General features: G+C 40.1%; 1 protein-coding gene across 2 annotated transcripts in view; it reads right to left on the bottom strand.

Annotated features, from left to right (window-relative positions):
• Positions 1 to 17658, bottom strand: part of HOOK3 (hook microtubule tethering protein 3) — a 75248-nt gene that overhangs the window by 32359 nt on the left and 25231 nt on the right. For both annotated transcript variants that reach the window (XM_048503970.1, XM_048503971.1), the window contains exons 3-10: positions 16976 to 17048; positions 13010 to 13060; positions 10739 to 10871; positions 9943 to 10010; positions 6568 to 6630; positions 4190 to 4273; positions 2519 to 2682; positions 1565 to 1705 (exon numbers count right to left, since the gene is read on the bottom strand). In XM_048503970.1, the coding sequence (XP_048359927.1) occupies positions 1565 to 1705; positions 2519 to 2682; positions 4190 to 4273; positions 6568 to 6630; positions 9943 to 10010; positions 10739 to 10871; positions 13010 to 13060; positions 16976 to 17048 (777 nt within the window). The remainder of the gene's footprint in view (positions 1 to 1564; positions 1706 to 2518; positions 2683 to 4189; positions 4274 to 6567; positions 6631 to 9942; positions 10011 to 10738; positions 10872 to 13009; positions 13061 to 16975; positions 17049 to 17658) is intronic.

The raw sequence follows: 17658 nt of genomic DNA, 5'->3' as shown, positions 1-17658 counted from the left end.
TGGTCTCCCAGGACAGCAATGACCTTCCTTGCCTATTTTAGGTAAAACATAAAATACAGGAGCTCAAGGGTGCTGATTCAACAGCATTTGTGAAGGTTACTGTATATATAACCTTCAATTAGACCATCCTATAAAGTAACTCTTACTATATGGTTAGAGGGATGCTGTTCTAGGTGTTCATAGAAATTTGTATTATTTAACTGAGAGTAAACCTATTTTGCAAAGTCATCAGTATCTAAAACAAGTATGGCACCCCTCTGCAGCAGATTTGATCGTGATTCTATCATTTGTAAGCTGTTTTAAAGGCACTTCCTATTTATTAGGAAAATTGTTGTGGCTCATATGAGGCCCACTTTGATTCTATAACTTTGCCAGTTCCTCAAATACTACCTTCTGAAAAATGGTGATGGAAGGAACATCTACATTAGGTATTAAAGAAGATATCCTTAAAGATATCCTTAAAGATATCCTCCCTGGGATATTGTTGACCAAAAAAATTTCTTGGTTTGCTTAATCTAACCAACTTTTTAAAAAAATCAATGTGGGTTTGAAAAGAATTATATAGAGGACAAGGAACAAATTCTAAACCAAAATTTAAGGTTTCATGTTAATCCTTAGTCAACTGTTTAGGTTGTAACAGATTGTAATCTGTGAAACACCTCTGTAGATGCCAGCCACAGATGAAGGCAAAACGTTAGGAACAAGATCCACCAGACTATGGCCACACAGCCCGGAAAACCCACCAGAACTAGTCGAATCTGGCCGTGAAAGTCTTCGACAATACACTGTTTAGGAGAGAGATTGATTATTATATCTACTTCCTGTTTCCTCATGGTCTGCGCTGTGGAAAACCCTGCCACGAGTTAATTATGTTGTGGATGGCTGATCAAGATAAGATCTATTCTAAAATTCATCTCCAGAGGTATTAGTGGAGGATTCCACAGAAAGGTTTTTGGTCTTTCCACATAGCTAGTTTCTTAAACTCTGGCTTATAATGTTTTTTGTACTTGGCTTGTAACAATAATAACAGTATAATTATGTTATAAAAATATTTTCTTTACTGTTGACACAGGTTTTGTTCATTTGGTCATAGAAACATCCAAACAAGGCAAATAAATACAACACCACCACCACCATTTATTGGCATATAAATACATAAAATAAGCATAAAACTACCCAACCAAGGAATGTAGGTAGGTGAAGTGTAAGAAAATAATGCACAAACTACTCTTTTAATTCCTGGATTGGTCCATATGATTAGGATACAGGAGTGACTTTGGAGGTTTCCTTTGGATCTTCTATTGCCCCCCTTTGGCTTAGGAAGTGGGGTAAAATCAATATAAATGTCACCTGAACCCTAAAACTATTTTTGCAGCATAACGCAAAAACTCTCTTAAAAAGTACAGGTTTTCCTGAAAGCTGAAAGAACAGACATACGTCAAGACTTGCAAAGGAAGTCCATTCTGCTAGACTGGGATAGCTACTGAAAAAGCCTATGAATGGATTGCAGCTGTGTAGACTGCTATGGGACAGGTGATGTCATGTGGATCTGGGAAGGCTTTACCTTAGGACATCCATCTCATCCTTCAAAGACTGAGCTTCATCGGCAAGATTTGTTAATTCTTCATTCTGTTGTCGCAACTCTGCAATTTCCTTCTCTAACTCTTCGCAACGAATTCGATAATCGTCCTTTGCTGCTTCTAATCTGTAAGAGAACATCCAGAACCATTAACAAAGAAACAAAGCCAGCCAATCACAGTTTATCCTTCATCCTCGACTGCTCCACTTAAGGTGCTGGAACAAAAGGCAGGAATAAGGCACTCATAGCACCCAACTGAAGCTATCGGTCAGTTCTCAGGGAGTAACATTTGCGGTTAAGAGTTTTGGTTTTTTAAAAAAATAAAATAAAATATGTGGGGCAGTGTGGTGTAAACACACACACACTCAGAGAGAGAAGGAGTAGTCTGTTATAGTCAAGCTACCAGAGTTGTAGTTTGAGACACACTGACCCTTTCACACATGGGTGTCATGAACTGGTAAAAGTGAACGCCATCTCCTGTAAGAGCTCCAACATAATAAAGCGTATGCCTGAAGCAAAACTGAGCTATGTACCAACTATTGTTCACAATACGTAAAGAAAGGAAACAAGGGGTCTTATTTTGGGGTTCAAATCTAGGCCAACATCTGTTATTTAGCACATCTCTTGGCTACATAATCAGATTAGTCTTAAAAGGGACAGGGAATAATGCTGTTCTCTGAATACTTTTCACATCGTTTTATTTGAAGTCAAGGGAGAATTATAGTTGTTCTCATTGCCTTTGTGCCAAGCTTCTAACAGTGAAGTTCAATCAAGTCAGGATTATTTGCAACTATGACGGAGTCAGAAAACCCATCAGAACATAACTATGCTAATATAGACAGGCATATTTCATTCTAGTAGGAAACAAGAATGAAACAGTTACCTTCTGATGCATGGTGTCTACAGATTTAATATTGTGCTGCGTTACAGAACTCTTACCGGAAGGTTTCTTCTTGGAGCTGTTCTAACTGCGTCTGTAGTTGCAAGTGTCTACGTCCTGCTGGGCTATTGGGGTCTTCTATGGAATCTGACTGATTCAAGCGTTCCATCAAGATCTGATTTTCAGCAAGCAAACTACTTTTCTCCTCTTGCAGCGCAGCAACCTGTTACCAAAAATGCAACAAGGGACAAAGATGTAGCATCGTTTGAAAGGAATCACCAAGCACAAGTCCAAACAGAGCTACTGTAGAACAGCTGCTAATGGATTGGGCAATGACGCATGAAATCTCTCCTCCAAACCTTGCCTTTACAGCTACAATCCTACGCACACTTGGTTGGGAGTGCTAAGATGAGTGCGGCTTACTTCAAAATATACAAGGACTGGAAAAAGGCTGACATATAGTGGCTGCACTACATCCACTGAGTTCTCTCCCCTCACTTTGTCAAATCTGCCATATTGGACTTTGATTATCATGCCCCTCGATGATGCGGCTGGCCTCTACCCGGGCCAGGGCTTTTACAGCCCTGGCCCCTGCCTGGTGGAACACGTTACCACCAACTATCCGGGCCCTGCGGGATCTTGGAGAGTTCCGCAGGGCCTGTAAGACCGAATTGTTCCACCGGGCGTTTGGAGGGGCCGGCCGCTGATGCCCCCTCCCCTTTCCCCCTCCTTTTATTTACATTCTGGGTTCTCCGCTTCTCTGTTTTATTTTCCAGGGTGGATCTATGAAGTTCTGTTTTATGATTGGATGCCAATATAATATTATTGATTGTGGTTTTAATGGGGTTTTTATTGTAACTATTGTTTTATTGTGTTGTTCACCGCCCAGAGCCCTTCGGGGGAGGGGCGGTATATAAAACCAATTACAAATAAATAAATAAATAAATAAAATTTAAAGGATAGAAATACTTATGAAATTCCAAAGCACTATGTAACACTAACATCTTATTAATTAAACAATCATCTGTTACCTTGCTGATTGTTCTCAAGTGAGGGATGCACAACTGTCTTGCTCCTCCAAGACAGCAATTCAACAACGGGACAGACAACGCAACTGTAAAAATGGGGCAGGGACAACAACGACAACGTAACACTAGAGCAGGGATTTTCAGCAGGTAGTCTGTGAACTACTGGATGCTATGTGCTGACTCATGTACTTCCAGAAGATCCAGGAAATGGTCGCTTAGAGATCTGATCCAGGCTTTTAAAAGCTTTTATTTCATAGGATTTTCCTCTGTGTTTTTTAGCTGATAGCAATTCTGTTTCAAGGACAGATCATAACTTGGTAACATATGGGGGGAGTAGCTCAGGGTTTGTTTTTTTTATTACTTCGTTAAGGAAAAGATTGGGAAACCACTGCCTTAGGGTATCTGCTACCAGTTCTATGAATCTCAGAGGCAGAAGATGGTGTTCTATTCAGTTTTAATCACAACGAAAACTAAATGCAACTTCAGTAAACACCCTAGTAAATGTCATATACTTATTGGTATGTTTCAATTAGCTAGTAAAGAGTAAACAGATTTGAGCAACATACTGTGAATAAAAAAATTCTAAAAGCCACTACCGAACAATATATTGTGTAGTGCAAAACTTTTCTCATCTGCAGCATAAGATTCTTAACACCCTGTTATAAGTCCACACTTTAACCTTGTTGCGAAATGGACTGCTACCTGCATATCCAGTTCATGGCATCTCTGGGCAATTTCTTCTTTGGTTGCTAAGGCATCGTTTAATTCTTCTGTAGTTTTCTTCAGCTGGGTTTTTTTAAAAACACAATATCTTATTTCACTTACTAAAAATAATATGACACAATAATCTCTTATGGCTGTGATCCAGAAGTAGTCATTTATGCATGAGTAAGGGAACTCTGCGTTACAGCCAGAGTCATCTTCAAAAGTTCCATAAAAACTCACAGTCCCAAAGAAGTGGAAGCCTGCCTCTTAGGATAGCTGGCAGAGAAATTTTCCAAGGTGTAACAGGTTCATCATTCCTTTATTCAATTGTAAGTGACAACTCTGGATCACAGTGCATCTGTGCCAAGTTGCTCAGTGATATCATATTATGATGGCAAAGGTTCTATGGCAAATTTTATATATAAACAAAGAGATATAGCTGATTATTAGTATTTTAGACATATATGTGCTAGACTGCACAACTTATACGGGCTGGAAAAAAACACAGTACTAGCAATGTTTCAAGTTTTTCAAAACCACTTTTCTTTATGAATGCAAGGACTGAATAGTGTCCATTTTAACTCTTTAAGCATATAACACGGAAGACTGGGAAAGACAAGGAACAGACAAAGGTAAAACTTGCTTAGCCTGCGGGTTCTACTCCTGCAAGAACCAACACTGTGGTGGAAATTACTTCATGGGTTTCCAAAAGAGAAGACTAATCTAATTCCATTACAGTACAAGAAATAGACTCTACCAAGCAAGTTGTCCGTTTAGGAGGATGTATTTATTTTCCTAAGTAAATACATCCCTTTTGTTTCTTGTTCCTTTTTGCTACGACCAAGAATGGCCTGAAGACAGACAAGGGTGCTTTTAGGGAGAACTTATTAAACTGTGTCCAACCGCTGGCTGCTAGCCGAGGTTGATGATCCACCTTTTGCCAGAAAATAAACCCCTTCAATATTAAAGAAACTACAAAAATTCAAAACTCAGTTCAGGACAACTCCAGAGCCTTTTCATCATTTTTTCCCCCTTGTTGACTATTCCGCCCAGCAAAATAAAGCATAGATTACCCAGCACAACAGGAACACAAGCCCTCTGTTTCTTGGTGAGGAATTATGTCATAGGCATCAGCACAAATATCAACAAAGAGGAATTGGTACAAATTTGTGCATTGGCTAAATTGCCACATCAAGTTCCGCTTAAATATTTATTAAGCAATACTCGCTACACTTCTGTGAAGCAAACAGGACCGTGCTTACACATACTGTTTTAGAAATAAACCTCAAAACGCTCGCTAGCAAATGAGAGGTTATCAACTATTTTTGACTCTGAGCCAGCCTCGTGGCTCTGTTGGCTCAGAAAAGGAGCACAGAAGATGAAATTGACAATACAGTTTGGTGCGCTTGACACACTAACCTTACAAGCCCCTTTTTATCAATGAGTAAGTGATGTAATCTTTGTCCATTTCACAGGCTCCGTGCAAAAGATCTCTATCAATTAGTGCTGGGGAAGGGAAAACTTACAACTGGTAAGCTGAAGGGATGGAACTATACTTTTGCCACCAACAATGTGGCTTTCAACCCAGCAATCATTTCCGTTTGGCAAAACTGTGGGGTTGCTTTAAAAAAAGAAATACTGGTCAAGAATGTGCGGTAGTTATTGATGTTGTACCGCTAACTGGAAAAATGCTAAAACTCCTACATTTTCCCAAGAAACAGACGTCATAAAAACTTTGAACCAGATGGGAAAGGGGCGGAATGGGCCGTGGGAGAGGTGTGTGCCCACACCGACGTGTTTGTCTAGCCTGCAGGCATAAGGGGCACCTGCCTTTGGGGGATAGCAAATGTTCTAGCGGGTGAGCACCACAGAGCTGCGTTGCACCCAAACCTGGAAGGCCTAACCACTCAGAGGCTGCACCAGCTTCCGGAAGCACCCTGGTGCATAAGGGGGCAGGCTGTGGGCATTCCTGGGGATGGAGCCAACTTTAGTTGACTTCCACTGGGCTTTCAGCCTGTGAGGCCTTGTCGTAGCCCTCTGACTTATGCCATGAAAACACGTGGAGTAAGTCATTTGTTCCAATGGAGCTTTTCTAGGCAACAGCAGGGGTTTTTCTACCCAATGCTTGCTATGCCACTTAAAGCTCCACTGGAGGCAGTGTGGGGGTGCCTCTCCAGTGCCATCCCCACCTGCCACCAAATCCCACCCCCATCTGGATTGGGCTGTCCGTCTCCCAGTAGCCTCCCAAAGGTACCTACTTGAAAAAAAGTAAAAGCAAACAAAAACACAGCAGAAGAAATGCAGCTTATTTACAATATGCCAGGAAACTGCACAATGAGCTCCACTAATAAGAAGAAACAGCTGGTATTAGATACCTGGCGATCAAGATCAACGTAAGCATCATTTCCAGCAGAGACTGGAGATTCTTTACTCATCAACTGCAATTAGATTACACTGGATTAGAAAAAGCAAAAGATTTATTTGTATTCGTTTAAGAAACAGGGCAGTCTAAAAATAGAAGGAAGCTTTGGGGATGTACAAAAACCTCAGAATTAAACAATAAAAAATTAATTACTTACTTTCACAAGTTGTTTCTATATATATGGAATAATTACAGTGGGTACCCTTTTTCCTTAATATAATGGTACACCTTAAGGCTGTATCTTCATCAACACACTTGTCAGATCTGATGTCACCTTTAGTCCCCAGCTATTCTAAAATGATTTTTTATATTTTTCAGACAAATATAGTTCCTGTTCCCAGAGTTGCTCTCTCAAGCAATTTTAAAAGGATGGATTAATCAATGCTGAATTTTATAATGGAATATACAAACCCACTCATTTATTCACAAGGTTTCATACAGTCTTTATCAAAAAACATGACTCCCTTGGAGATAAGATCTTAAGGTTACATTTCTAAGACTGTAGATTCTTTCAGTGTAGTTTGATGACATATACATCAATGTCTACAGGTGAACAGAGGCAGAGATTCAATTATGTGAAAACAGGATAAAACAGAGAGAGGGGAGGGGAGAGAGGGGGGGGGCTAGCTCCAACAGTGTATATTGGGGGGGGGGGGGGGTTAATGGCCAGGAAGGAAACCATAATGCCCACTGTGTACTAGCTGTAACACTTTAATACATGATCCCACAAACAAGAACCATGCAAAGTGTGCAAAACAATGGGATGGGAAGTGGCATGCCTCGAATCCCTCCCTTGTGTGAATATCAACACCAGATTATGTTTAAAACTGCTGATGAAGACACAGCCTTAGTTCCTGCAGTGCCAAGAGTGTACTGTGTGAAGCCACCCTTAAGCCTTTGTTGTTGCTGTCTGAAGTCATGGAAAAACATATATCTTAGACTAATGTCATCTGAAGCAAAACACCACGCACCAAAGACATGAAACATATCCTTCTTTGAGCTGTTTTGTGTGTTTATAGGCTGAGAGTATCACAGTTCACTAGACTGATGCTACTTAACATAAATTTGTTTCAACATTTTACAGCATTTCAAGATGTTTTGCAATAGCTCCTCTAAGAAGCTGTATTACACCCAGATTTCTAGTTCAGGCACATTCCAGGCACACTTGCATTGTTTGTGAGGGACTCCTCTACAGACTTTAGGTTAGCGCAACAAAGGCCTTCTGTAAAAGCAGTGCTCCCCACATGGCTTATAAGAACGAGGGTGAAGAAAGTGAAGTGAACTTCAAAAGGTGTTGAGAAACCTCTTGTATTTAGAACATTTGAGAATGTCACTCCTGGTGCATTTCAGGAATAATTTTTGTGAAAAGCAGGATCATGTCATATCACCTGCATGAGCAGCATGCCCATTCAGAAGTCGTTCTCTTACCATATTTTGCAGTTCACCTCACAGTCAGATTTAGGAATGGGTCCTGCTTTCCTCCTTTCCACAAGAACAAGAACATTTTTAAAACTTCCAGGATCCCAAAAAGACTAACTCTTTTGAATTCTAGGATCCAGAATTCAGTAAACCATGAATACAGTTTGGAGGAAATGAATCTACTATGCAGAGACAAAGCCCTTTCATTACATGTTTTGCACTTTTGTGCTTTATGTTGATTTTAATGCCATGAAAGGCTGAATGAACGAATGACACAGCCCTTACTATTCTGTGCCAGGCCTGGATTATCAATGTATGTGGTTGGATCCAGCAGTGAAAGCACTGGGGGGAGATTTTTTTGCTCAATCTCTGCTTGCCCTGCAGTTTCACTTCCTGTGCAGAACAGGGGGGGGGGTTCCTCTATTCCCCCTGAACAGCATTTTGGGGAGCCATTTGGGCTGCAGAGAAGCGGGGGAGGAAATAAAGTCCCATTCTGCAGATGACAGTCTTTCCCACTGCATGCAACTCCAGTTGAAGCAGGGAAGAAACTGAAGTGCCTGAAGGGAACAGCAATGGCCAAAGCTGGCACTGGTAAGTAGGACTCCGGATTATCCTCTTTGTACTGGCTGTTACATTCCTCTCACGTCAGTTGAAAGCCTAACAGGGAAGCTCCTGGTTGAATCATGATTCAGATGTGATCTCTTCAATTATAAGAAGAGTGGAACAGTGTTTAAGAATCACTATGTTTCTTCATGCCACAGACTAGGATTTACATTCTGCCTTTTAATATGTCAGTCTTTTAATATGAAAATCTTTAGTGGTAACATTCACTATTAAACACTGGTAAGGCATTTCATCAGTTGCTTTCCCCTTCCAGAATTATCTAGCCATTCAGTGATGACCACCCAGTTATGAAACCCGTTTTTTGACATGCGTGCGTTATCCATATGATGTGATAGACTGGTAAAAGTGGTTAAGGAAAGGAGCTCCACTTGAATTCCTAACCTGAAAAGACCATTGAAATGCAGCAGAATTCAAAGACATTTCAGTCTAAATGCCAACTAAAGTGCACAAACTGAGTCTTAAAATTGAGACATTGATATTTAATTTAACGTGTTGCATAATCAATCCTTTTGATAGAACAACACCAGAAAATGTAATGATTTTACCCTGCTTTGCTATTCTTCCCCCCCCCTTTTTTTTTTCTGCGCCTCTCCAGCAGGATTCAAAGGCTGCACCAATTATATTGCTCAAAATGTGTTAAGTCACTAAACTTTTTTAAAACATGTGGAATCATCTAGACCAAGTTTGGGTTACACTGTGTACACTGGGAAACATTTAAGAACATATTTAACTTGTCAATGGAATATGTAGAAATAAAAGGGGTTAAGTAGCCTAGTCTGTCCTCTTTTCCACACTTATTTCAGCCAAATAACAAATATGAAGACATTACTACTGTACAGTATTGTCACATACAAGTGCCAATAATCGGACAACTGGCACCAAGTTTCACTTGACTTGAAAACTATTTTTTCAGAGTCTGAAACTTTGATTTGAAGTCTGAAGATTCTTATTTATATTAACATAAAACAAAAGTCAGCAATTCAACCCTGTGCTGCTCATTAAAACTAGCAATTCTGAAGTACTGTGGGAGCCACAGGGAAAGGAAAGACAAAAGGAAGGAAACCTAATAACAGCATCCAGAAGTTTAGACCTTCTAGATTTAAAGAAAAGTGGAACATTTGACTGAATTCTACAACCTACGTTAGAAAACATTTTATTTTCCTTCAAAGGAAAACAAAATTTCTGATTTCTCAAAACGTCGTATCTTTACGTAATTTGTTTCTTTTGGCAGAAGTAGTCCCGATGTAATATTATACATTCCTGGTCCCAGAACCAAGTTCCTTACCTCTTGGATGGCTGTCATGACTACATGTTGAACAGACTCCTCCATCATCATGATGGTCTGGATATATTCTGTCAAAAGAGAAATTTGGGCATGCAGTCATTCGCATGTAAGATGATAAAAATATGGAACATCAGTTTGGCCTTTACCAGCTTCATGCCTTAGCTAAAGATCACCTCTACCAAAACAGCTAATACACTGCAGATCTAACCCTGAAATTACTCATAAGAAGAAGAAGAAGATGATGATTTTGGATTTTTGTCCCACCTTTCTCTCCTGTAAGGAGACTCAAGGTGGCCTACAAGCTCCTTTCCATTCCTCTCCCCACAATAGACACCTTGTGAGGTAGGTGGGGCTGAGAGAGCTCTGAAGAAGTGTGGCCCCAGGGTCACCCAGCATGAATGTAGGAGTGCAGAAACACATCTGGTTCACCAGATAAGCATCTGCCACTCATGTGGAGGAGTGGGGAATCAAACCCGGTTCTTCAGATTAGAATCTACCAGCTCTTAACCACTATATCATGCTGGCATATATTGGTCCTTAAAGCAGACACCTGGAAGGGAAGGCATCATAGTAGAGTCTAATGTTGTCAGATCTCAGGGTTGGTATTCGGAAAGGAGACCTCCAAGGAAGTCTCTGCAGATGGGCAATAGCAAACCACCTCTGCTTCTCGCTTGCTTCGAAAGTGCTTGCTAGGGCTGTCGTAAATCAGACAGATGAAATCATGTCTTGTTTGGCTGAACAAAAAAAGTCTTGTGGGTCCAAGTTTGGAGGACAGCGTTGATCCAGTTTCACCCACCTTGCTTTTGCTCGCAGTTTACAGCACATCCCAAAATGAGCTGAAGCATTCTTCCAAGCTCAGCGGCATCTGAATGCTCCCCAATCAAGTTAACATCAGGAAGGGTAAAATCATTGATTTGCTGCCCCAAAATCTGTGCAGAGACCAAAACACATTCATATAGAAACGCACAGCCATGGCAAATACAGTGTAAGCAGAGAAGATCTCTAGTGGCTGATCTCTAGGGTTCAAATCTTCGATCCAAACTAAACGTTCAGGATGCCAAACATAACTGCATGCTGTTGCACAGCAACACATGCTCTCACACCCAGGTCTGCTGGGGAGCATACAGTTTGACCTTCAGCTAAGGATTTCAGAAGAAATTAGCTGGGTGGCTCCATTTAATCTGAGGCCTCGACACACGGCCGATCCAATTGCGGATGTGCATGCACAACCTACTCATCACATTTAACATCCTGAAGGCAAAGAACTCAGGGTATCAAGTTAACCTGATAGTATGGAGTGTCATATTTACAGTGTTCTACATTTACAGCAAATGTATGAAATGTTATGAAAACAGCTAACCAATAACAACTATTACCAAGCAGAGTGGGACAAATTTAGAACACAGCCAGGAATTGTTGGTATTAAAGTACTGGAAATGCCTTCTTTTACTATTTGTGGTATGAGTGCCCTCACACATGTGAATACTGGAAAATGATAGTATGAAGTATTTCAAGGAGTACTGGTTCCAAAATACTGCATGCACCAGAACTGTTGGTATTAAATAATGTGGTATAGTTCCATAGAGCTTGCAGGAATTGGTTTCATATGCTGCTATGGCTACTCATACTGTATTTGATAGACACTGGGAGAAAAATCTACCTCTCCAAGCAAATGGACTTGGATGGACAAGTTAAAAGGGATTGTTTTGTACAATTAGACTAACAGCTTTTTTTTTTTAAAAAGAAAACTCTAAAATATATAAATGTTTTGGAGTCAAATGATTCAACAGATGGGAAATTAAAAAGAAAACAGAAAAACGAATTTAAGTTATTATCAATGGAAAAACTTATGTAGGTTACACAAATATTCGGTAATATGCCGAATAGTTTCCGAGTGTCTTGGAACAATTTCTCCCCGTAGAGATGTTCAATGCATTGTCGAAGGCTTTCACGGCCGGAATCACTGAGGTGCTGTGTGGTTTCCGGGATGTATGGCCATGTTCTAGCAGCATTCTCTCCTGATGTTTCGCCTGCATCTGTGGCTGGCATTTTCAGAGGATCTGATCCTCTGCTAGAACGCGGCTGCTAGAACACGGCCATACAGCCTGGAAACCACACAGCACCCCATGCGGAATACTGTTTATAAGTTTGTAGTTACAATAACAATACAAAAAACACTGCAGCTCCAATTCAGTATGGGATGCCTACATGGCTGCCCATCTCAATCAGCACGATATAATTCATCAAAGCCACTGATGAATATAAGTCATGTCCATCAACATCACTAGCTATTATGTGGAACTAGAATTGGACTGAAGTATAATATGTGGATTCTTCCAAACAAAGGACACACCATTACTAGCAATGCAAAAGACCATTAATTAATTACCACACGAGCATGAAAAACAACAGGAACTTTAAAACGTAACTTTAACCACCACCTTCTGAAAATGTACTAAAAAACAAACACACACCAATATCAGCACAAATACACCCCATTCATGAAAGCATGATTTTTGTACATTCCCTATGCTGGATACTCAGAAATGGAGAATCTTGTTTCACTTCAGGAAACTACGAACCAAAACAGAAAACTATATTTTCAGACAACAACACTGTCAGTAAGAGTAATTTTAACGTTCAAAATTGAAATAAAATATTTAAATTGCATATGTAATGCTACATGATGGAGGAGATTTAAAACCATAAACCAGTTTGTCTATTTTTGGATTTTTATCCTGCCCTTTCCCCACAGAAGCAGGGCTCAGGGCCTAAGTCCTAACTTAGGCCCCTTCCGCACACGCAAAATAATGCGTTTTCAAACCACTTTCACAACTGTTTGCAAGTGGATTTTGCTATTCTGCACAGCTTCAAAGAGCACTGAAAGCAGTTTGAAAGTGCGTTATTCTGCATGTGCGGAATGAGCCTTAGATTGGAGGAAGGCTCCTGACAACGTTGAAAGGAATGGCAGGATACAGATCAATAAAGATGAAACATAAAGAATTATTTTTTAAAAAACCAGAATAAAATGAAACTATAAGCTTGAACCAGCGATAAAAGTCCTTACCTCATGATTGTAATCCAAAATTCCTTTTAAAATTTTCTTCAGATTGCTTGTCTTTGTGAGGAAAGAGGGGAGGGGGAGATGCAATTCAGAAACTGAGACAAATGTTACAACAAAAATACAATCACACACTGAAATTGCAGGAGCTTGCTGCTCAAAACAGAGGCCTTTGACTAAATCATGAATATCAGACAATTATGTTTCTATAATCATTTCCAGATTCAATATTCTTATACTCATGAGAGCATGCCAAAGGCAGGGAAAAAAGCCAGCAGATATAATCTTGAAAGAACTGCACCAAGGCCCCTTCCGCACACACAAAATAATGCGTTTTCAAACCACTTTCACAACTGTTTGCAAGTGGGTTTTGCCATTCTGCACAGCTTCAAAGAGCACTGAAAGCAGTTTGAAAGTGCATTATTCTGCATGTGCGGAAGGAGCCTAACTACCATCTGGTTTCCAGGCCCCTTTCAAGGTACTGCTCTAATTACCCAATTTACAGAGGGGGAGCTGAAAGGAACTGTGGGGGTAATGGAGGCAGTGAAGCAGAATTGCCCTCCCCAGTAAACTTACCCTAGCAAAGGATAGTGCTGGTTTTTGTTCTTTATGCTTTAAAAAGTGTATCAAACTGATTGCTTTGGGAGCTTGTCAGGCTGATAATTTTTATGAAATATATTTGCCAATGGATTATAAGCCTAAATCAGTTGAGTTTGCATCTCTTCTAACGACATGTCAAAATATCTCTCTTTAATCTTCTCATTAATCAATATTTTAAAAAATTATGCTTATTGTTTCAGCAAGATCTTCTGGTCCACCTGAAGTATTCAAAATAAGGTTTGCCAGGCTTATATGTTCAGCAAATAAGCACAGTCTTTGAAATACAAGTTGATCAAGCAAATGAATTCAAAATTACTCCACAATGATCAACACGGATAAGCACTGTAAAGATCATCAAACAGAACATGAAGACAACAGCTCAGTGTCAGGACTAAGAAAATCAGGAAACTGATTGTTCAGATAACAGATGTTTTAATTTGATGCAGCGCCTAGCAGCATCTAACACCAGAAAAGGAAAGCACCAAGCACGAATAAATACACATTTCCATCACATTATTTCTAAAAGTAATTCAATGGGGAAACAAATCATTACTGACATAGGCTGTGTTCTTGAGTGACCAGAAAACCATGCCACCTGATAAGAGCAACACACTGAATGTCTGAAAGTGCATTGGTGATCACTTGCAAAATCTCTCTCGACTGCTCTTGCTGGGATGAATGTTATCGGTTCATCTTATCTTTAACTGTCTTTTTGAAATATTTCCAATCTTTAAAACTGTTCAGTGCACTATTTGAGTAATTTGGCTTGCAATGTGGCATCTTAGTTGCTTGTCCTCTGTCACTTCTACAATGGGGCCTTTCTTAGCTGTCCAGCCTTAGAACACCCATCTATGGACTACTTGTATGCTGATTTGGTATCATCACTCCTGATATTTTCAAAAACAGGCAAAGACTTATTTTTCTGACTTGCTTTCAAAGATTGCCTTATGATTTAACTCCTGCTGATTTCTTTTCTGTTTTTAGATTTTTAATTCGAATGCTATTGAGTTTCACTGTTTCAGCTGCTTAATTATGACATTTTGTACTTTACTATACAATGCTTTTAGCAACCTGAATAGCCCAGCATAGCCCCAGGTTGTTAAAGCTAAGAGGGGTCAGCCACAGTTAGTACTTGATGAGAGACCATCATGGGAGGAAGGTTGCTATGCAGAGATAGGCACATCTGATCATCTCTTCTGTGAATCACTCAATGAATAGGGTCGCCATGCGGTGGCTGTGACTCGCCAGCACATCATTCATTCATACAATGCTTTGGAAGCACTTCAGGAAAGTGGTGCATGGATGTGTTAAATATAAATCATCAAACTCCTTGCAAAGAAAGCGTGTAAGCAAAGAGCAATGCAATGGGCATGATAACTGGTTTTTGAGATCCTTGGACAAACTGACCAATTCAGACACCCTGAAGTAGATCACAGGCAACACACGATCTCCATTATTTAATTGAATTTAACACCCCCCCCCCCAAAAAAAAAGATTGCTAGAAAGTTGGGGCCACTGCCAAGCAAAACTCTTTCCTGACTCATCACAAGAACATCACTTCAAATACTGTGTAACTGCTAATACTGTACTGTTTGGAAATAAGTCAGAGCTGCTGACAGATTCTTTATGCCTTAGAAGGGCAGGGACATTTATTGTATATAACAAACAGCCTTAAAGAACTCAGCAGATCAACCATGAATCATCACAAGGCCAGATTAGCCACAGAGCCACACAGGAGAAATTTATCGTGTTCTAAATTCCCCTGGGATAACAGTGTCACCACGAAGCAGTTAAGCAAAAGCTTTTGAGAATTTAAAATCAATAATGTAGAATGATGAAGATAATGCCCAGCAATTTTCGACTGCTTGATTTTTAATAGCCCAGAAAATTCCATGATAGAAGCTCCACTGTTACCTCCACATCATCAGTAGGTTAGCCTTAAAAAGACGCCACTGAAAGGCAATTTGGCATTTGCCTTCTGCAGACATGTACTGCAAACATAAAAAGGTTTAATTCATCTTTCTCTTATCTCCGGTGCAAATTCCTGGCTAGTAATTAGCTTTATGAGGAGTAATTTATGAGGAGTAATTAGCTTTATGAGGCCTACTATCAGGAATACATGGAAACTGGCAAGTTAAGGCCACCCCGCCTACTAGATCAATCAGTCAGCAAACCATGCTGCCACGGCCAACGCTCTTTCCCACAAACTCTTGCCTGGCTGCAATAGTGTATTGAGTGTTGGGCCTCCAGTTGGTGAACTCTTCTGTAAATTTGCTTCCACATTAGGTATCATGAAACAAAAGGAGCTGAAGTTACCAAAGCTTAGAATGTCCCACTGAAATTAATACATTTGGACAATTGCCAAACTCTTATGCCACTCAACACAGGACCAATCACTCACATAAAACTTCAACGATGAGTGACTGAACTAAAATATCTGAAGGAAAAACAAAAGATTGATTGGAGAAGGTCATAACACAACAGCATCAACATCTGCACTGGCTTCCCACTCACGGTATTCTGGGCTCAAGCCAAACACTGATCTTTGAAACCCCAACCATTTGGGTCTTGTATTCCTTTCTGCGTCACTTCGCTTAGCAAATTAAATCTCATACACACACACCCCCACCCCAATTGTTATATGCTGCCAGAGGAGGTGGTGATGGCCACTAACCTGGATAGCTTTAAAAGGAGCTTGGAAAGATTTATAGAGGAGAAGTCAATCTATGGCTACCAATCTTGATCCTCCTTGATCTGAGGTTGCAAATGCCTTAGCAGACCAGGTGCTCGGGAGCAGCAGCAGCAGCAGCAGCAGCAGGCCATTGTTTTCACGTCTTGCATGTGAGCTCCCAAAGGCACCTGGTGGGCCACTGCGAGTAGCAGAGTGCTGGAGTAGATGGACTCTGGTCTGGTCCAGCAGGCTCTTTTTTATGTTCTTATTGTCTAGTTAAAGGAAAGTTTTCACTATGCTGAGGTCCCTTAGGGTACCCAACCACACATACCCTAGCCCGCATCTTGGTGTACAATCTCTTGCTTTCTCCAGAATAAGTTGAATGAAATGCTTATATTTAGGAAGAGGGGCTGAAAGAATACAGAAAAATCACTTTATTATAAAGTAATATAGACGGCATGAAGTGCCACATGTAGGGGGAAGTTTTATATTTTAGTAACACTTTGACATTTTTATTGTGAACCAAAACCATAGGAGAGCTAAACGGGAATTAACTCATACACATTTAATTCGTACGTTTTTCAGCTGGCACATCTCAGAAGTTTAGAATCTTACCCTGAGCTTTAAGGACAAACAAAAAACTAAATCACACATAAATAATGGCAACATTGTTTACAAACAAAAGTTAAAAATGAAAATACCTTCAATCTCCAATTGTCTCCTACTTCTGGTTTGATTCTGTTTAACCAGTTTTCATCGAAATACGCTGGATCTCTAAATGGAGAAATGCAGGTATTACATGTTAAAAAATGTTCCCATAAAAACATACTTAGTTCCTAAATCACAGGTGACAAACTTGCAGCCCTCCAGATGTTATGGACTACAGTTCCCATCATCCCCTGCCAGCATGATGCTGGCAGTGGTTGATGGGAACTGCAGTCCATACCATCTGGAAGGGCGTGAGTTTGACACCTATGTTCTAAATCATCACATTCACTACAGTTACTGTAAATAAGATAGTACTTATAGGTTAGTAACATTCTGAAAACATACCATGCTCATCATCCTAAAAGAGAATTTCTAGAAATGTAAATGCTCATCTAAAGTACCAGACTGTTATAGATCCTTTTTATCACAACAGTCTTTCTTTTCTTCCTACTGAACTTGAAACTCTGTTACACCATGTAATCAAGCGGGGATACCAGACCATCCAGGCAACTAGACACAGCTTTTTTCCCATTACTCTGTCCATATTTTAACATCTTCATTCTCTCTCCTGAAATAAATGTACAGTTCTAACATCAAGGTTAGGATTCAAAGAATGACTAACTAGAGAGCCAGCGGGGTGTAGTGGTTAAGCGCAGGTGCACTCTAATCTGGAGAA

The sequence above is a fragment of the Sphaerodactylus townsendi genome, linkage group LG07, assembly GCF_021028975.2.
Source record: "Sphaerodactylus townsendi isolate TG3544 linkage group LG07, MPM_Stown_v2.3, whole genome shotgun sequence".
In the NCBI taxonomy this organism is placed as follows: domain Eukaryota; kingdom Metazoa; phylum Chordata; class Lepidosauria; order Squamata; family Sphaerodactylidae; genus Sphaerodactylus; species Sphaerodactylus townsendi.
The sequence above is the reverse complement of the archived record's forward strand: the minus strand, read 5'-3'. Positions and strand labels throughout refer to the sequence as shown.